This window comes from Hoplias malabaricus, chromosome 11 (assembly GCF_029633855.1).
Source record: "Hoplias malabaricus isolate fHopMal1 chromosome 11, fHopMal1.hap1, whole genome shotgun sequence".
In the NCBI taxonomy this organism is placed as follows: domain Eukaryota; kingdom Metazoa; phylum Chordata; class Actinopteri; order Characiformes; family Erythrinidae; genus Hoplias; species Hoplias malabaricus.
Genome location: NC_089810.1, coordinates 9,336,124 through 9,357,697, shown reverse-complemented (window position 1 = coordinate 9,357,697; position 21,574 = coordinate 9,336,124). Strand labels below are relative to the sequence as shown.

At 45.2% G+C, this 21,574-nt stretch overlaps 1 protein-coding gene across 3 annotated transcripts in view; it reads right to left on the bottom strand.

The window, feature by feature from the left end:
* Positions 1-297: 297 nt before the first annotated feature.
* Positions 298-21,574, bottom strand: part of pias1b (protein inhibitor of activated STAT, 1b) — a 33,492-nt gene continuing 12,215 nt past the window's right edge. For all 3 annotated transcript variants that reach the window (XM_066685002.1, XM_066685001.1, XM_066685003.1), the window contains exons 2-14: positions 19,794-20,241; positions 17,828-17,912; positions 17,395-17,442; positions 16,993-17,083; positions 15,190-15,324; positions 14,962-15,067; positions 14,047-14,120; positions 13,442-13,602; positions 12,997-13,127; positions 12,430-12,613; positions 12,151-12,290; positions 11,938-11,978; positions 298-4,357 (exon numbers count right to left, since the gene is read on the bottom strand). In XM_066685002.1, coding sequence (XP_066541099.1) covers positions 4,034-4,357; positions 11,938-11,978; positions 12,151-12,290; positions 12,430-12,613; positions 12,997-13,127; positions 13,442-13,602; positions 14,047-14,120; positions 14,962-15,067; positions 15,190-15,324; positions 16,993-17,083; positions 17,395-17,442; positions 17,828-17,912; positions 19,794-20,241 — 1,968 coding nt within the window. In that variant the 3' untranslated portion in view covers positions 298-4,033. The remainder of the gene's footprint in view (positions 4,358-11,937; positions 11,979-12,150; positions 12,291-12,429; positions 12,614-12,996; positions 13,128-13,441; positions 13,603-14,046; positions 14,121-14,961; positions 15,068-15,189; positions 15,325-16,992; positions 17,084-17,394; positions 17,443-17,827; positions 17,913-19,793; positions 20,242-21,574) is intronic.

The following is a 21,574-nucleotide window of genomic DNA, read 5'->3' as shown; positions in this document are numbered from 1 at the left end:
AGGCTTTAGTTCTGAGTGTGAATGTAGAGGACCAGAGCTGCACTTATTTGTGGTGGTGGTTGTGTACAGAGCATCAATTTGGCCAGAGGTGATTGAGCGAGGGTGATTACGCGTAGGCTCCGGACCCACACTGTGACGCCGAGGATGAATGGGTCACAGAAGATTGATGAATGAATAATGAATGAACTCGAGGTTTTTGTTTGAGGAACACTCAGTCTGCCACTTACGCCCACGGACCTGAGAAAACACGCGCCACCAACACGGAGAGAACAACAACAGGAATGGTTAATAGTTGTATTTGTTTTATTACAGCTAAACCGCTCTCTACATAAACAAGTAACATTCATTAGGTAAACAATGTATTCCAAAGCAAATAATAAATAATTTATTTGATATTTTGTACAAACCAATAGTGGCTTGATATACATAATGATTTCTCTCATAAATGTACCATAAAATAATATGAGAATTTAAGGCAGAGAGAACTCATGCTCGCCAGTCGTACTGGAACGTCTAAAAAAATGGGTCGACTCCCTTGTCTAGTGGTATGACTGTTTCCAATCTGAAAACGGTGAGAGAAATGTTAACTGAGGGGCCAATTACCGTGTGTACTGTAAAAGATAAGAGCTCACAGAAGCTCTGTGTGCTTTGCGATCCTCCCGGGGGCACGAGGGGAATAATTAAATAAGTTGCAGGGCCGTTAGTTGAGGCTGGATACTGAGCTACTCGTCGTCATGGCTTAAATTCAGTGTAATCTCATCTTGCGGATGTTTGAGATCAGTTCCTGGTCCCTCAGTGCATGTGTGTGAGGATTGTAATCAGGCTCAGAACCTATAAACCATCTGTGAATGTGTATGTAACACAGCCAGTGTCTGGACCTCAGTGACAATGAGTATCTGATTTTACAAGGGGTTTATGAAGAATGCCACAATGGAGGCAGAGTAGATCCACACTCAGCTGGCATTCACTCTAAGTGTTTAATTGCAAAAAAAAAAAAAACCTGACATAGCATGACATTCAGGAGATGGAATTAATGCCTCAAGCTTCTGGTACAGCACAAAGATCAATGTGAGACAATGAGACACAGACAAATAAAAAGATATTTGTTACAATGCAAAGCAAGTGACAAGAGCTCCTTAAATAATTAATAAAGATATATAAATGTTCAATGACAGGACAGCAAAGCGTAATTGTCAAACAAATGATAAAAATATAATAATATATAGATAAAATAAATAAACTCAGTTTTATACAAATGGGGTGGGGTCGGCGGGTCAGCAAAAAAAAAAAAAAAAAAAAGACCTGGGTGTGAGCTCATCTGCAAAAACAACTGAAATAGAAAGTAAAAGGATAGTTTCTGAATCGGCAATTCAAGGTTTTCTTTGGGGTTCATGGCTTTTCCTTCGTCTCTGCATCTGCAGGCTGTTGGAAAGCAGAACCCCCAACAGGGGGAGCTACATTTCTCCCTGTACAGATGGCCCCTGTGAAGTTATTATACTATATTTACACTATAGTTTGCGATCGTATATTCATGATAGTGATAGTGAATTAGTTGGCATTTCATTAGTTACGTTCAGACATGCTCATGTAAATAACACACATTCACTAAGACATCATGGGTCTTAGTAATGCAACAACTTCACAATTCTTATTTGGTGCTGCAGCACATAGAGCGTTTTTTGTGATGTTTATTTATTTGAGCTTGGGTGCTTTCATTTTAACATATTTGTTTGTGCTCACTTTTCTCCCCGATTATAGAAACCGACAGCGAGACCTCCCCCCACACAGTGCTATTAGCATCAAGCAGATTTTTTAAAAGCTACTTCAAATAACATGCTGGAGAAGAATGTAAACCTCCCACATCCATCACATAAGCCGACAGACACCTGTGCTATCAGGAGATATGAGGAGGAGAGAGGGCATCCTACCCACCCATGGAGCGAAGTCAACTGTGCTCTATACAGCCATTTTCACATATGCACTAAGTAAAAACTCTGGGGAGTCAGGTCCAGAGATATCCTTTGTCCTTTCACACATGTAGTGCGCAGCTGGAAATTTTCTGCATGCTTTAGTCGAGGGGCGGTGCCTGCGCAGTGTGTGGAGGAGATATAGCAAATTCTCCTGGACGACTGGCACTATTCACACATGCGCTCACTCATATTATCCAGAGGAGTATTACGGCACTAGCAGGTGCTATGTAATAAAATGTAATAAAATCGGGGTAAAGTCTGGTACAAGCTTAACAAATGTTTGCATTCACACATACAGCTCCTCCAGGTGAACGACTGGGTTACCGTGCCTGTGTGAAAGGGGCTTAGGACTCCTCGCCCTGGAAGGCTGCGGTAATATCAGTGACCTCCTGAAGATAGGGCCAATGCTTAGACTGTTGAACCACAGCATGTGTGGTTTGTGTCGTTATTTGGGAACTATTGGATATATAGAAAGAATAGGCTTGGACCAGCCTATCATCAGTGAATAATTACATGATACTTAACTGACAATTGTTCTGAGAAGGATGGGTAGTGAAGTTTTTTTCAGATGTCCCAAATTTACATATATATCTCGCATATGTAAATGTTAAATCAGGATTTGGATTCTCGAGATCTGGGCTACAGTCCAATCAGACTGTATTCAGGGGGAAGAAAACCGAAACAGTCAAAACAAACTATCCCTTTAAATACAGATGATTATCACAGCCCCAAAAATAAACACGAGAAAATGAGAACGTGAGGAGAACAGGGGAAAAAAAATAATAAATAAAAAAACTCTCACCTGTTAAATCAACATTTTGGAAGAGACATCAGGTGATGAATTAAATGCCTGCTGAACCACTTTCTCGTCACCAAGACAGGGTGGATATTTTTTTGCATGTGTTTACATTTCTGACCACAAGGGTGCGTTTCAAGTCGAATATGCCCTGGATACACTGACAGCTGAGACAAAAACATGACCATTGCAGACTGCACTGCAGAACAAAGGGTGACAGTGTAAAGGAAGTGGTCCTGATGATGTTCTGGAGCATTGAAGGCCAATGATAAGCATCGTCAGCAGCTATGAATGTTTAATAAGAGTGCTCAGGCTAAAATCAATCACTCAGTGCTTGGCTTCTAAAACATAGCTCATGAGGTGACGCACTAATTACAGTCTATTCCAGAGTCCTTTAAGGTCATAAGGTGGGTAGGACACCATGGCCTCCATTAGCCACCTGTTATAACCTTAAACACTCTTATTACACTCAATTACACTCATAATTTAAATCCTAAATGCATTTTAACAAAGAACCCTTCGCTTTTAATTTCGCTCAATTATCTTCTGTATCCAGTTAATGACTTGGAGTCCAATTTCATCTCAAAAGACATGATTCCATCACATTTGACGTTCTCTTCCTTCTGAAAAGATTACGGAGAGCTAGATGGACTAAGAAGAAGAAGACTGCTGGTTCTGTTCTGAACGTGCCTCATGGCTAGATCCTGTAATGGCATAAGGAACTGCTTTCTTTATACAGCATACAACCTACATAAATTAAAAGCCTCATAAATTATCTGCACAAGAAAGTGTCATTAAATAACATACTGACCCCTCAAAAGATCAGAAACGACGTCTGAGGCCAGAGTCTTATGGTAAGACGAGGAAAAACTGACCAAGGTGAATCGGATTCCGTGAAATAAGTGTTTGTGGTGAAACGAAATAGCAAAAAGAGTATAAAAGGTACAGAATAAGATAGTCAAGGGACGACACACGGAGCAGTGAAAAAACATCTTCAGTATCCACACAAAAAAATATCAACTGAAGTCACTCACTGGGCAGGCAGCGTCCTGTTGTTTATATACAAAAGTAAAACTGAAAATAGATATTTCTTCTCTGTACAGCAATTTTTTTTCATCTTCTCTTCTTTGTACAAAAGTCTTTGTTCTCTTCCCACCCCTTCACTCTGCCACAATTGTATCTAAATCCTCTTTGAGTGCGTCAAACCTCTCTCCTCTCCCGCGGATGGTGCTGGGGGCCGGTCTTAAGGTGCAGCGCACTCGTGTGGTCAGTCCAGCGAGATGACGTCAGGGATGGAGCCGTATATGACGGAGGCAGCGGCGTCCGAGCGCGAGCGGGACACGCTGCTGTGAGCGTGGGCTTCTCGCAGGCTACTGGACGACACCAAGCTGCTGCTGCTACCGCTGCTGCTCCCTCCGCTGCCGTTGGCCGCCGCCAGCGAACCGCTGACCGGTGTTACCGATGGCTCCAGGTACAGCTGTGAGGAGTTGTAGGGCATGAAGCGATTCAGGAGCAGCTCATGGTCTTCTGAAGCTGACGCTGAGGCAGATGCTGCTGCTGCTGCTGCTGCTGCCATCACCATGTTGTAATGCTGGGGAGAGGAAACCAAGTGTGAAGCTGAGCTACAGTGCAGCACAGGACTAGACATGAAATGGTTGCTGGTTTCACAGTAAACTTCCTGAGCGTATTACCGTTATCATGTGATTACTGCACTTTGAAAAACCTGCATAAGTCACAGCATCAACCAAAGTTAGGAACAGTCTCCCAATGCCTACAGCACGCAATCTGGGTTTGTTTTGTGTCAGAGGAAATATGACGCCGTGACAGAGCCACAGTCTCGCCTCCCTGTGCTGATTTCACTCCCTGAGGACACTCAAAACAAGGGGAGGTAAAATCAGCACAGGGAGGTGAGACACCACATCTGCATTCCTGAAAAGTGAGGTGTACGCTAAAGGTCTAGTGATGCTGATACTCCTGTAAACACATTCGCGGTTGAAGAAAGGTGCTGGTTGATTCATTTAGTCTCGTTTTTTAACGTCCAATAATCAATTTGAGGCTTAATTACAAACTCGCAGTCTGTTCCCCCTTAAAGGCTAAACAACAGCGATATGAAAGTGTCAAACAAATAAATACAGTGGAAGACATGTTATTTCTTACTAATTCAAGGAATAAGGTTTAAAAGACCGTTGGTTCCCCCCCCCCCCCCAACGGTGTTGGGAAACTCTAATAGGCGTCTTGCCTGTGACGTAGATGGTGGACAACAACTCTAGAAGCTGCACTTAATTTAATGCAAAATGACGAAAAGGTGTGTTGTTTTTGGCTGCAATCATTCAATGTACAGTGGGACATCTGTGCACAAATGGCCCAAAGATCCCAAAATATCCAGAAAATGGACTAAATTTGTCCACTTTAAACGGGCACTTTGGAAAGGACCATCCGCTCACTCCGTTCTTTTTCTAACTTCGCTCGGTGTTTCACTATGGGAATCGCCTTGGGCGTGACCAACTACGGAAGCTCCAATTGCATCACGTCTGTCCATGACAGACAGGTCGACTCGTAATGAGGCTCCGCCTCTGCCCATAAGCCACAGTCGGCCTCCCTGAAAAGGTTATTCGCGCTTTCTTCCCGTGAAGGACTACAAGCTCCCTCAGCGCTCTAGGCAAGGCTGTGCTCGCTAAACAGTTCTTAGACGGGCCGTCATTGGAATCCGTCGCCGAACGCGACCGCAGCTTAGCATTAGAAGTGCTGAATAAGTCCCTTCATCAAGAAGTGCATTTTTCGCTGTTTATTCAGCTACAGAGAAGGGTGAACGCGTCAAGGTGAGCTCTTCTCTGGTCAACTCGGTAGCTTTCGTATTAAATTACTGGAGCTACTATCGTGCTATCCCTACTTAGCATTAGCTTGCCAAAGTAGGATCACCGTAGCTTGAGGTTAAACGCGTTAAGGCGGGCCTTCTTTGTCATCTTGGTCAACGGGCTAGTTAGCTGGCCCCTAGATATCTCTAAGAAATTAGCTAACGTGTCACGACGAGCTATATTTCTTTTATCAGACCTTGTTGACGTTAATTAAACTTAAGTCCCTACTTAAGTTCTCTCCCCTCTCAACCACTATGTCTTCGGTTTCGACCCCCGCCAAAGGGAAGCAACCGGACGTTAAAGAGGCTGCATCCCGCCCGTGTCCAGCGTCATGCGGAGCCACCATCTCGGGCAGGGACCCTCACCCACTGTGCATTGTGTGTATGGGCAATAAACACGCCCAAGCGTCACTGGCGGACCCGCAAACATGCACTCACTGTGCTTTGATGCCACAGAAAGTAAGAGAAAGGAGGTTGAGAGTGGCTGTAGCGAACGAAAAGGACCCCTATCTGTCTGGGGCGATACCCAAAGCTACAGCCAGCGACCATCAGCCGCGAGCCTCCATGAGCTGGGCGGACGTGATGGAAGCTGAATCCCCCGAAATGCCTTCCCTTTTTGAGGATGTTCTCACTCAAGTGGAAGGGGAGCCGGGGGGCGAGGACTCGGAGGGCGATGCCAACTCTGATCTCCTCGATGTGGGCGACATGGAGGAGGATGACTCCACCTTCCCGGCCCAACAGCCCAGACCACTCAGTGCATCCGACACTGGCTCTCAGGTTGACAACAACCTGTATGAGGTGTGTAAACGGGCTGCTGCTAAACTGGCCATACCTTGGCCAGCAGCATTGAACGAAGCAGGAGCAGAAAGAGACCTTTATGATGGGAAAAGGCTCCCTCCAGCGCAACCCTCAATTAGACAGCTTCTGCCTGCGGTCCCTGCCTGCATGAAGGAGATGGCTCGCTGCTGGTCCAGCCCTTTCAAAAGCAAGTTCCCCACAAAGGGATGCTCTAAGCTGGAAATTCATGGGATGGCGGAGCTGGGGCTGACCGGACCCCCGACAGTAGAGCCTTCAGTGGCCTACCACCTCCATCCTAACCGCCGCATCATCTCAGCCTCCTCTAACATTTCTCTACCCAGTAAAACGGATCGCCTCACAGCATCCATCTTTCAACGGGTGTACAAATTTGCTGCCCAGTCAGTGTGCTCTCTGAACGCTGTCACACTTCTGTCAGCGTATCAGGCAGAAATTCTGGAGGAAATGGGGCGACAGTTGGATTCAGGGGCACCAAATCCCGTTCTCTGGGATGAAATTTGTGTTGTAAATGACCTGCTTCTTCGCTCCTCCCGTGGGGCAGTGCAGGGCTGCGGACGTGTCATGGGCCTGGCCGTGTCAGGAGAGAGAGCTCTTTGGCTAAACTTGTCAGGCCTTAGTGACAGCCAAAAGGCAGAGATCATGGATGCGACTTTCGACCCCACCAAGGGTCTTTTCGGACCAGCTCTGGAGAAAATGAGAGAAACCAGCACTCTCAGAAAGCAAGAAGATGAGGCGTTTCATCTGTGTTTGCCACGCAAGCAGGTGCCTCGCCCCCCTCCTTCGGCTCAGCAAGGCTTTGCAGCCACGGCTGTAAGAGCTAGGTATGGGGGGGGGGGAAGCTCAGAGGCCAAACACGGGGGCTCAACAGGTCAGTCAGCGACCTAGAACAGTTAACCCCGGGCCGTGGGGAAAACAGTCCTTTGCAGCGGTAGCAGCTAAGAACCGTCCGCCTCCCCACCCCACAGTAGAAAAGAAGAAGCGGACTGCCTGACACCCCGTCAGCTTCCTCCCTTAAACTCTCCTTCTCCCACCAAACGGAGAAAAGTGGAGAAGAGCTGCAGCCCCAGTTTTCTGTGTTCAGAGGGCTCCCCAGTTATGAAACTTCTAGGAACCCCTATCCCACCCTCTTTTCCAGTTCCAGAGAAAGAGGAGTTACAGGGGCTCGGTTTTCAATGTTCCGTGTGTCACCAAGCACTCAGTTTGACGGACATAAAAATAAAAAAGACACTATCGCAGCCAGGCGTAAAGCCGAGGGCGATGTGCTCCCCATGTTTCAAAATAAAAACAAAACAAAGTTCTCTCTGTCCACGGCCACTAGAAGGGGCTCACGCCCCTTCTTTGAGCGGAGACGCCTGTCTCCACGGGAGATCGACGTCATCAATCCGCGACAGAGGCTCTTTTGCAGCTCGGGCAGCCCAGTGGCACGCATTCGCTACTCATCCATGGGTCCAGTCCACAGTGTCTCGCGGGTACAGACTACAGTTCTCTATGAAACCGCCAAAATTCAACGGTGTGTTGGTCTCTTTGGCCAGCGAGGATTCAGCTCTCATCCTAAGGGAAGAGATTATATCCCTATTAAACAAAAAAGCTATCAAAGTGATTTCAGAAAAGGAAAGTCAGCAGGGTTTTTACTCCCGCTACTTTGTCGTTCCAAAGAAAGAGGGCGCAGCACCCCGCCCTATCTTGGATCTCCGTGTGTTAAACAGACATCTACGCAAATACACGTTCAGGATGTTAACACACAAAGTGCTATGTCAGTCGATTCGTCAGCACGATTGGTTTTTGACAATCGATCTGTCAGATGCTTATTTTCACATATCTCAGGTTTGCATTCGAAGGCAAGGCCTACGAATATCAAACGGTCCCGTTCGGGCTGTCTTTGGCATCACGGGTATTCAGCAAATGTGTGGAAGCAGCACTTGCCCCGTTAAGAAACAAAGGGATCAGGATTTTTTCTTATATAGACGATTACCTCGTTTGCTCCCGCACGAGGGATCAAGCGCTCAGAGTTTCCAATACAGTGTTGAGTCACTTAGAGAATCTGGGGTTCAAAATAAACCTGACCAAGAGTCGTCTAGAGCCCTCACAGTGCACAGATTACTTAGGCCTGACTATAAACTCCCTCACCTATCGAGTTCGGCTGTCGGAGAGGAGAGTAACGTCATTCGAACAATGTCTTTCCCGTTTTCGATTGGGGAAGGTGGTCTCGTTACGGCTTTGCCTACGCATGCTGGGACTCATGGCTTCAGTTGTTTCAGTGGTGCAGTGGGGACTTCTCATGATGAGAGATTTTCAACGGTGGGTAGCGTCACTGCGGTTATGCACCCGCAGTCATCTCTACCGTCCTGTCAAAGTGACAGCAGCTTGTGTGACGGCTCTCCGGCATTGGAGAAACTCCGTTGTCTTAACAACGGGGATTCCCCTTGGGGGCGTGTCCGCGAGGATAACCCTAACGACGGATGCGTCTTTGCTAGGCTGGGGAGCAACTCTAATGGGCAGAGCTGTGAATGGGCTGTGGCCCCCCCAGCTCAGTCTGGCTCACATAAATTATCTAGAGCTTCTCGCAGTGGTCTTGGCACTGAGACACTTCGAGAATTTTCTCCAAGGTCAGCATGTTTTGGTGAAAACGGACAACTCTACTGTGGTAGCTTATATAAACCGCCAGGGTGGGACACGCTCACTACAGCTACACAAGCTGGCTCGGAGGCTTCTCCTGTGGAGCAGCACCCGGTTTTTGTCCATTCGCGCGACACATGTACCGGGGATACTGAACAGAGGGGCGGATCTTCTGTCAAAGGGAAATCCTCTGTACGGAGATTGGAGGCTTCACCCGCAAGTGGTGACTCAGTTGTGGCAGAGATACGGACAGGCAGCCGTAGATCTCTTCGCCTCGCAGGAAAACGCACAATGTCTTCTGTATTTTTCCCTGTGGGACGAAAATGCACCTCTGGGTGTGGATGCTCTAGCCCACCCATGGCCAAACGTCCTTCTTTACGCGTTTCCTCCCTTAAGCTTAATTTCTCCCACACTGACGCGAGTGAGGGAACAGGGCCTGTCTCTTATTCTAATAGCTCCACACTGGCCGTCGAAGCACTGGGTGGCGGAGATCGTTCAAATGCTTGCGGGCCAGCCTTGGCCGCTCCCATTGAGGAGGGACCTACTGTCACAGGCGAACGGGGAAATATATCATCCCCACCCAGACAAGATGGCTCTTTGGGCCTGGCCCGTGAGAGGTGGAATCTGAATGCGATAGGTCTGCCACCTGCTGTCATTGATACAATTCAAAGCGCCCGGGCTATTTCTACGCGCACATTATATGAGCATAAATGGCGAGTTTTTGAAAATTGGTGTGTACTAAGAAATGTCACTCCTTTTCAGTGCTCGGTGTCAGAGCTTCTCTGTTTTTTACAAGAGTTGTTGGATAAAGGGAAAGCCTTTTCAACAATTAAGGTATATTTAGCAGCCATTTCAGCTTGTCATGTGGGTTTTGGGGATAAGCCTGCAGGACAGCACGCTCTGGTCTCTCGGTTTATGAAAGGGGCACGTCGTAAACGGCCTGTCTGCAGACCTTTGGTTCCGCCGTGGGACTTGTCCTTGGTACTTGATGGACTCTGTTGTCACCCTTTTGAACCTTTAGAGGGAGTGGGGCTGAAGTTTCTTTCCATTAAAACAGCTTTGCTCCTGGCACTGACCACAGCAAAGCGAGTTGGTGAATTACAGGCATTAACCATCCGCCCTTCATGTTTGCAGTTTGACCCAGGCTACACTAAGGTGCACCTGCGTCCTAATCCTGTATTCGTGCCAAAAGTGATAGGCTCGGCTTACAGATGCCCGACAGTAGAACTGGCGGCTTTTCACCCCCCACCTTTTAACACTGTGGAGGATCAGAAACTTAACTGCTTGTGCCCTGTAAGGGCCTTGCGTCAGTATATAGATAGAACAGCTGGTTTTAGGAGACATGATCAGTTATTTGTATCATGGGCCACTCCTCATAAAGGAAAACCCTTGTCTCGTCAACGGTTGTCACATTGGATTATAGAGGCTATAGCAGTGGCATATAGATGTAAGGGCTCACAACCACCAGAGGGTCTACGAGCCCATTCCACGAGAGGTATGGCAACATCCTGGGCATTGTTTAAGGGTGTGTCAGTACTGGACTTATGCACAGCTGTGAGCTGGGCCTCAGGGAACACGTTTGCACGGTTCTACCGGCTAGATGTTTCAGGACCATCTTTAGCACATGCAGTACTGGAGGCTGGTATGTCTGATCCATTCTGATGGGACATTTATTCAGAACCTTCTTTCTATTTTCTGGAGAGTGCAGTCCGGGAGTAGTCTATATCTCCCATAGTGAAACACCGAGCGAAGTTAGAAAAAGAACGTTGGGTTACTTGACGTAATCCCTGGTTCTTTGATAACAGAGTGAGGTGTTTCACCAACTTTTCCCTCCCTGCACTGGGACGGGAAGAAATCTCTCTGGAATAACCTTTTCAGGGAGGCCGACTGTGGCTAAGGGGCAGAGGCGGAGCCTCATTACGAGTCGACCTGTCTGTCATGGACAGACGTGATGCAATTGGAGCTTCCGTAGTTGGTCACGCCCAAGGCGATTCCCATAGTGAAACACCTCACTCTGTTATCAAAGAACCAGGGATTACGTCAAGTAACCCAACGTTATCTGTAGCTCATTTCACTGGCGCTTTTCCAACAATATGGGCATGTAAGGACACCAACGAAAGGTGTTCAAGAGCCTCTGTAACATGGAGGTAAACAGGGTAAGGACACTCACTTCGCCTGTTTTAGTTGGTGTTAGTTAACGTTAGCTTGACTCGCTAAACTCGGTGGCTCAGATTATACTCGGCTACGTAGCTGCATTACGGAGGTTTATAGTGTCGGATGAATTCGAGTTCGACTTCGATCACATTTACAAGAATAACGGTACCTCTACATTTGAGTTTAGCTTATTACTAGGCTATTGTCATGAATAATGTTGGTTATTTAGCTAGATACTGTCATAACAGTCAGTCATAACGGTGTTTAAATGGTGCTATAATTATATTTGACTGCTGCTCCCACCACCCTCACCATAAAGTTTTGTAACATTGACACCCACATTCATTTCTACCTTTGTTTGTTACATTCAAATGCATTTTCTCTGTGTTCTCGAAGTTAGGGACCTAAACTTTGCTATGCAGCCAATATTTACCCAAAAACAACAAAATTGAGGTTTATATATTTATAATTACTGATTACTGATTAAACAAAACTTAATACAAATGATTTCCATTTTAATCTCGCATGATTACATTTATAGCTTTAGATAAGGCAAACAGAAAGGGTTCATTTAGGTCTATTTTTGTTTAAAATTTATTTAAATGTGTGTATGAAAGAAGGGGGAAATGAATACAAGGTTTTGTACAGAGTACAGCGTATAGCGTAGCAGGAACAGAATATGATATAGAGCCCTTAGCCCGACCTAAAAGCTAGTCAAATTCAGAGCTTACCGGATGATTTTCCCCTTGTAGAAATGAAAAGAAATTCAGATCTGTGGAACAAAAAAATAACGAAATAAATAACAGTAAAATATCTTTAACAAATATTCCAGAAAAAAAAAACGTAAATGTTGAAAAATTTGAAGCACTCCTTACTGCCATTTTCACCCATTTTTTCCCCCCCATGTACGCATGCTCTGCTCAGGAGGTGGTTTAGGCCCCTACCTGACATGTCATTGTGTGAGTGGTAATAGTGGCGATAGTCCTGAATGAGAGGAGGGGGAGGGGGGAGGTAGTTCGTCTCCACTGTTGGCATGCTGGGAGCTCGCGTCACCGGTGATGCCTGATGATGAAGATTCAACACCCTGCGCGAAGACAATAAATAAAGCCGTTAAAACTAAACAACCGTTCTCAACGTAAATAAACACGGTTTCTCAACCAATGACTGACGCTTAAGCTTCTTGAGAAGCCACTGAGAGTGAACGTGTGGTAATGTACACTCACCCTTTGCTGACTGGGGGTGAAGTGGGCGAGAGAGACGGACAGGCTCGTTTGGGGGGAGGCTCTTCATCATTATCGTCGTCTGAAGAGCTGTCCAGAGTCAGGTCGATCACCTCCACTTTTTTACTGTTACTACTGCTATTGGACGAGCTGTTTCTGTGGTCGGACACCACAGCTCGACACGAACCTGAAACCAAGCAAACCACAAAGGAATATTCGACATACACACGAGGAATCATCCAAAGAATGGATCACTGAATCACTGAAGTACTTCCTGTTTGATCAGGATCCTAGAATAAAAGACACTGTATTTTGTAGGATCTAATAATACCTTTCAACTTAACAGTCCTTAGATTATCCCCATCACTTTACATATTTTCTTTTCTTTGGCAAGAACCCCCTTAAGTGAATTTCGTAGCTTTGAAGAGCAGTTATTATGACAATGTGTATATAAAGTATATAACTGACTCTAAGCAGAACTCCATAATAGAAACACATTGTGTTCCTTGACCACAGGAACAATAATCTCCAACTCCTCTAGAGGAAATGAAAGTCCGTGTCTATGTTTACCCTCCAGGCCGTTTGAGGAGGCGGACACCTCCTGCACCACCTTCTTAGATCTCATAGGAGCCCAGCTGCCGTCCTCCTTAAACTGAATCTCATCACAGTCTACACAACTGCTCAGTATCTCCATAAACAACCTGCACGCAGAAACACAATCACCCTTCTTCACTATTACGTTATTTACAATGACTTTAGACATAATCAATACACAGACTTTAACTGAGGTGAACAAATACATAAATATATTACAAAAATGAAGTATTAAGACATACATATTTTATAAATAAAATGTCTTCATAAACCTAGAATTTTGAGTCAGCAACGAAGAAATGTTTAATAATTATCACAGAACAGTCTCTAGATTCGAGCTGAACTCAGAAACCCTTCCCAGATGAGATGTAGAGGCATACACAACTCCAATAAAACAGGGGAGGGATGATGGAGCACTAACCCGTCAATGATGAGGTGCTCATATGGGGCCTTCTTGTCACAGACTGGACACACCCAAGTGGGCTTTTTCTCATTCATTTGTATATAGAGTGTAGCATCAAAGCACTGAAGGTGTGAGCAGGTCAGTGCTCTACAAGGAATCATCAGTCTCATCTTCCCCAGCTGCCATTAACACACACACACACACACACACACACAGATTCTCAAATAAGTGAAACACAGCATGCCTGCATTTACATAATCTAATTTACATGTTTACTAATGTTTAAGAGGTGGTCTATACAGTCAGGGATCTTGCACAACCAGCTGAATGTGAGCCATGTAAACACTGCTGGCACAAAAACACTGTTTCAGCCCTGAGGCACCAGAAGGGGCACAGAGAGGATGAGGAGGAAATGAGGTTATTGTAGCTCAGAAGGCACAGGAAAACTCTAACGATCACATCATTTTAGCCTTGAACTAAATACTAACAGGTGATTACGTTATATTTTATGACAGTCATCTATTCACACGTGTATTATTTGATGTCCTTAAGACTGAAAACAAAACACCCGCACTTATGCCTGTATATGACAGATTAAACACGAAGGGTAAACAAAGACATACCGGACAGAGCAAGGAGACCCTCAGACTAGTTGTGGCGATCTCACTGTCAGGGTCAGCAGTCAACTTCTCTTTAACTGTGGAGGTGAAAGAATTAACAAAAAAAACAAAGACAAAACTAAATCCAGATGAATCATGTGGGTGCTAAAGCACATTTGTGGTACGTACAGTCTCAAAACGTATGTTTAATTAACACAAGTTATTTGACAAGGTTCCAGCTGCACAATGAGAACGTCTAATAACATTCAGTGCTAAGCCAAGTTTAGTTACTCAGGCTATGATTAATCCTTGTGCGCATCCACATGAAAGCATACTTGAGCACAGTGCTGGGGTGTGGATCCAGCTGTAATAAACTGTTAAGACATTTGGAGCTTGGGACCCAATTGATAACAAAAACAATACAATGAGGACAAATGAAAAAGCTACATAATTAATACAATGCCTTAAGGGACTCGCATGCTCAAGGTTAAACGTGAACTCTTCTGTCCGTATCTGCATTCTTTCTGTCCATGTTTGTGCACATTTTCAGAAAGCTTACAGATGCGGAGGAAAATAAGCAGTACCACTGGAAATCGTGGGGGCAGTGTAGCCACTAATTCAAACTGTGAGGCGCACTGGGTTCCAGTTCTTGATGTGTGGGGACCACCTGGCAAAGCAAGTTATGGAAGACCTCCAAAAGAACTAGAAATGATGTTCACCTGCAATTTCTGTCATTGATGATAGTCCCCTCACAGATCACTACCTCATCCAATGTCACCATGTAACAGCCATTTCAGCGTAAAAGGATGCACAGAAGTATTTGGGCAATGACAGTTACATCGTCTGAAACCCGCATACTTAATGTTCATACATAGACAGCATAAATAGCCATTTGACTACACGCATTCCACATGACAGGAGGTCCAGTGTTAAACTCACTGAGTGCTCTGGAGTGGTCTGGGTTTCTGATGCCTTTTGATCTTAGTCTTTGTAGCAAAACTGTGGAGGACTGCTGCCGGACAAGGTACACAGCCATGGAATAACTCTAAACAAAACACGGAAAACACAGCATGTGTTATATACATTTAATGGAATATGGACCGCTACATAAATGTCTCTACAGTGCTGTGAAGGTGCTGGTTTACAGCACTCAAAGTAATTTCTTACCCTTCCAATTTCTGACGTCCAAGACACAACAATAGTGTTGGGGACTGTTGTGGACAACCGGACAAGGGAGGTAATGTTGATGGGCCTGCTTGGTCGCTTTGGCTCCACTCCATTTTTAGTTGGAGGAAGATAGCCCTGTGGGTCGATAGAAAAAGCTCATTTCGTGTGTAAAACAAAAAGATGGATGAAGGTGCAGCAGTTAGGTGTCGCAGTCACACAGCTCCAGGGACCTGGAGGTTGTGGGTTCGATTCCCGCTCTGGGTGACTGTCTGTGAGGAGTGTGGTGTGTTCTCCCCGTGTCTACGTGGGTTTCCTCCGGGTGACTGTCTGTGAGGAGTGTGGTGTGTTCTCCCCCCTGTGGGTTTCCTCCAGGTGACTGTCTGTGAGGAGTGTGGTGTGTTCTCCTCCCTGTGTCCGTGTGGGTTTCCTCCGGGTGACTGTCTGTGAGGTGTGGTGTGTGTTCTCCCTGTGTCTTCGTGGGTTTCCTCCGGGTGACTGTCTGTGAGGAGTTTGGTGTGTTCTCCGTGTCTGTGTGGGTTTCCTCCGGGTGACTGTCTGTGAGGAGTGTGGTGTGTTCTCCCTGTGTCTGTGTAGGTTTTGTCCCGGTGACTGTCTGTGAGGAATGTGGTGTGTTCTCCCTGTGTCCGCGTGGGTTTCCTCCAGGTGCTCTGGTTTCCTCCCACAGTCCAAAAACACACGTTTGCGAAGGTAACATTTTTACGTAGGTAAATTGGCGACTCAAAAGTGTCTGTAGGTGTGAGTGTGTGAGTGAATGTGTGTGTGTCTGTGAAGGACTGGCGCCCCCTCCAGGGTGTATTCCCGCCTTGCACCCAATGATTCAAGCTAGACTCTGGACCCACCGTGACCCTGAACTGGATAAGGGTTACGGATAATAAATGAATGAAATGACTGAATGAATATCTAGTTAAAAATGACACCTGTCAAGGGTTGAAAAATATTAACTAAGAAGTAAACAGTCAGGTCTGGAAGTTGATGTGTTGGAAGCAGCAAAACGTCAAGTATAAAAACCTAAAGTTAACGGTAACACAAACGTCTGTAACATTTGTCCAAGACATTACTCAGACTTCATCCTGTTAGGGCCCTAATACAAACTCCAGGTAATGTCTAAGTGAGCGCATGGGTGAACAGAGCCACTAATGTACCGGAGGTTCTTGCTGTGTCTCCTGCACACGCTGCACAAGCATTTCCGCATGCCTTAGGCACGGGGCACTTTTCCAGCTGCAAGAATGCATCTGACACAGGAAATCTCCAGCTGTGTGCTACATGTGTGAAAAAACAACAACACTGGAGTATGTCCAGACGTGATTCTCTGCACTTTTATATGAATGAATATATGAATATGCCTTAAGCATAAAAGTTTTTATATACAGTCCTCAGAACCTGACGTTTGCCCGTTTCTCTTGTGTCCAACAGATTAACTTTAACTGACTGTTCATTTGCTGCCTAATATATCCCAGGCTTTAACAGGTGCCACCGTATCCAAATAATCAATTATATTTTCTTCACTTGTGAGTGGTTTAATCTTGTGGCTGACTGGTGTACACACACAGATACTGTTGAAATCTATTTATAATTTTTTAAATAGTCATATGCAACAATTGTGCTATAGGATTACCATTTAGTGACTATTCTATACACCCCCGAGCCACACAGTATTCAATCTGCTACACAGGACAGAGGTATAGATTTAAACATTGAGGGTACAGCGCATTAAAAGGATCAGACAGGAAGAGTTTGACATTTCTATTGTGCACATCAGCAACTAAATATTCTCAGACTCACAGGGAGGTTACAGGGCTTCCCATTCACTTTTACACAAAGGTTGGATGGGAAATGATCTTCCTGAGGACAACTTGTCTCTGATAGGCAAAACCTGAAAGGAGAGAGAGAGAAAAAAAAGAGGAGGCAGGGACTGTGTGAAACCCAAACAGAGACAGTACTGGAATGCAGGATGAACCTAAACATTTAGGAAAGGTTAAAATGCCATTTGGGCTTTACACAAGCTTTGGCATTTAACTATAGCACTCATACTCTTCCTAATATAATCACCTAATGATGTAAATTATGAAGGCTTTCATATAAGAATGTGTAATTTTTCACTATCAGACTAAATTATTAATAGATCCTTCATTCCAAGGCTGTGTTGTGAGCTTCCACTGTGAAGGAAGCGTGCTCTTGTCATACCTTAGCTGAACTTGTACTGAGAAGTCACATTTGGTCCCAGAGATGTCCCTGTGAAAACACATGGGGGGGGGGAGAGAGAGAGAGAGAGAGAAAACAAGAGAGAGTAGAGAGAGAGAGAGAGAGAGAGAGAGAGAGAGAGGCAGAAAACAAGAGACAGAGAGTAGAGAGGGAGAGTGAGAAGTAGCATACCAAACATTCTGAAAGATAGCTTGGGCATGTTTGAAACTCCAGATCATTGTAGGAGTGATCAACAGTTACAACTACAATTTGCTCTCCTACGCATGTTCAGTCCAACCACATTATATGGTCAGTACATGAAGCTACTGCTTGAAACAGGTGATCCCTGCTCATCTTCACATTGCTTTGGGCTAGAAAGGGATCATGGTAATAAATCCCACTAACCAAGATACTGTCAATCAAGTCCTGCACTTACATTGAGCTGCTGATCTGCTGGACTTGCTGAGGTGTCAATGCAAACGCAAAGCATGTTTCCTGAAACCTCTGACTGTTGTCTGAGGCTGAGAGAAGAGAGACAAGGGGACAAATAAACATACACAATGAGAAAAGATTAATTGGTGGACAGCCACAGATAAAACACAGGCAAAGATAAACTAGAGGATACAAGGGAGGGGTCGTTGTCTTTTATTCCTGTGGTAAGAACGTCATTTTGTGTTGTAGAGAAGGTGGTAGTCTACAAGCTGAAACATTTCTAAATATAAAGCTTTTAACCTTAATCTAATTTTGAACCATTTGATCACAACAAAGTGGCAATAAACAACACAAGGACTGTCAGTATTCAACATCCTGGCCACCGTTCTGCACAAGGCAGAGTATTTAAAGCAGTATGTTAATGAACACTGCATCTAATGCAAGAACAACAGACGCTAATATCAAAATACTTCTCTAACACCAAACACATGAGCCCCTATCTGCCTCTACTCTATAAGCTCATGTACTACTCATGTTCATAGTTGAACTGTACAACAGGTCCAAAAATAACCCCCAGTTACGCAATCCAATCTTCTTAAAGGAAAGGCTTCAGGAGTGAGAGAGGGAGATAAGAGCTGCTGTAGCTACCATCGTAACCAAAGGCTCATCACTTCAGAGCTTATCACACAGGATGTGTCAGGCAGCCCAGGAAAGACTAACACAATCTAGAGAGAGAAGAGTTTACACTCTGCTAATGACTCAAAATGTACAGACCAAATATATTTCATTCATTCATTCATTGTCTGTAAACGCTTATCCAGTTCAGAGTCACAGTGGGTCCAAAGCCCATCTGGAACCACTGGCCACAAGGTGGGAACACACCCTGGAGTGGGCGCCAGTCCCCTGCAGGGCAAGACACACACTCACACCTAGGGACACTTTTGAGTCGCCAATCCACCTACCAACGTGTGTTTCTGGACTGTGGGAGGAAACCCACGCAGACACAGGGAGAACACACCACACTCCTCACAGACAGTCACCCGGAGGAAACCCATGCAGACACAGGGAGAACACACCACACTCCTCACAGACAGTCACCCAGAGGAAACCCACGCAGACACAGGGAGAACACACCACACTCCTCACAGACAGTCACCCGGAGGAAACCCATGCAGACACAGGGAGAACACACCACACTCCTCACAGACAGTCACCCGGAGGAAACATGTAGACACAGGGAGAACACACTACACTCCTCACCATGCCGCCCTAAATCTATTTCATTTTAGGATTTAAAAAAAACAAACCCCATCAGTATTACAAACCTGGTCTGTGGCTTAACCTCTGTCCACAACAAGACAATATTAATCAATATGTTGAGAGAACAATCAAAAGAATTCGCAATTTCCAATTCGTGGCCTAACACACAGCTTATTTTCAACCTGTTTTCTAAGCAATGTGCTCCAGTAGTCCTGAGGGATCACACCAGACGGGCTAGCATTCACCCCAGGCCTAAGACCCTGCTGCTGGTTAACTCTGTGTCCCACATTGGACCACAACACTGCCCTCTTCAAACTCACTCAAATACTTACATTTTACTGTTTCTGGCTTTCAACAGAGCAACTTCAAAATGTGACAGGTATATCTCAACTCTCAGTAGGCGCCAACTTCATCACTGTTATTCACCTGTCAATGATTTTAATCTTGTGGATGATCTACGTACGTACATCATAAGGCACAACAAAAACAGCTTGTTTAATTCTGAGGGGTAAAGAGAGGTTGTCAACTGGTCTCTCTTTCAACACATCCTTTCAATACATATTGTCCCTTTACATTTAGCTGCATTACTATAAATAGCCGCACTGGACTTGGTCCAATCTGATAAGCTATAAATCACTTCAAGAGCACCTTGCTGTAGGTGTCACAGAACGAAGAGAAGGATCTAGGCCCAAGCAGAGAATATCACTCACCCAAGCTGGTGGGCTTAATCAACTCATCCAGCACGTCATAGAAAGGCAGCCTCTGTAGCTTGACATCTGGGTGGACAGGATGCAGGGCAGAAGGTAGGTGTGGAAGGCCCAGCTCGTGTTTGGGCCCCAGAAGAGATACAGGCAGCAGAGGCGAGGCAGCGCCGTGACTGTCGAACCCCAGCTGGGCCAGGCTCGCAGGTAAGCCTCCAGGACCTCCGCCTGTCGTGGAGTGGACCCCTGGAATGGAGAGGTCTGTCGGTGACACCATCTTGGTGGGGAAGCGGCGGCGGTAGAGCTCCTTAATCTTCATCTGCACGGCAGGGCTGCAGCCAGCCTTCAACAAGTGGAGCGCTTTGGTCAAGAGTTCGTGCTTTCTCCCGTGCTTGTTGCGCCCTGCGTATCCCAGGAGTACTTGTAGCTCTGAGACACGCAGGCTCATCACCATTTGCTGGACAGTCCAAACAGAGAAGAAACAGAGGAGGAAATTCATTATTTTGAGAAATTGCGGATGCTCATTAAAAATGCATGAATACAACAATTCAGAGCAGTGTTTATGTGGTGTAAGGGATTTAAAAAATCTGTTCTCAACACAACAAAGACCAGATGAAGCCCTTCAAGCTTTTGATTCAGAGAAATTCTAAGGCACAAACAAAACCAAGATTGCCGTGACCACAAATACCTCGAGTCACACTAATAACTATGCAGAACTCAGCAAGAAAACACACCGTTTCTTTCCTTAAAGGAAACGAAAATAAATGTTAAAACTGGTTTGAGTGAGAGGTGTTTTCTTATCAGAAGAATCCACTGACTCCCAGTGAAAAAGACACCTCCTACACTGCTGCCTCGCTGGCCTCTGATGTAGACTTGTTTAGTCATGGCTTGGGCTCCACCCTCATACCAACAGATGTTCGTGTGCGATGGGCAACAGATAAGATCATCACACTGAGCTTAAAATTCATATTTGAAATGCAATAAGATTTACCACAAAAATGACTAATGCTTTTCAGTTCTTAGATACTTTCAAACTAAACGATATGGTACCAAACATTTGGTTTCTATTAAAACTAAGGCTCAGTGGAGTGGGGGGAGATGGTGAGATGTTGGGGGAGGGGATGATTAAGCTTTGACTGAGCTTTCATAACAAAAGCAGCAAAGCTCCACTCCAGAGAAAATAAAGAGAACAGCAGCTCACATTTCTTCATCTTTATGACCAGAGACTCCTCACCAGTTTATTGCTTAGTGCCAACTGGACTGTCCATACAAACAGAGACACAAACAAACACTTTATTAATCCCATCCCCTACCCCCGGCACAAACTGTGTGCACTGGTGCCGTCGGTGAGGGGAGAATCTGAATGTTTCTCCTCAAGGCAAAGGAGGCCAATGCCCAAAGAAACGATCCCCAAAGTCAAAGAGGACAAGAAAGAGTTTCCAGCGCCTGTTTGGAGCTTAAATCACTTACATAATTATTTGAATCTGAATTTTGTATATTTGATATAAATGAGGGAGTATATGAATGAGTTTTTTTATTTTATTGATATTTATTAGGTATTTGATAAACATGAAGTTGTGAAGTATTCAGATTACAAAAATAAGCAGAAATACAGGTCCAGTCGCCTCATTAAAAATATTGGGAAAACTTCTCACCCTCTGGTGTTGTGGCTTTAATAATCTGGAGATTTGGTGTAAAGTTAACTTTAAAAAGAGATGCTGTGCAAACAAAATCATCTAAAGGCAGTAACGATCAGAATTCGTCCAGTTAAACACTGCAATTTTACTGTC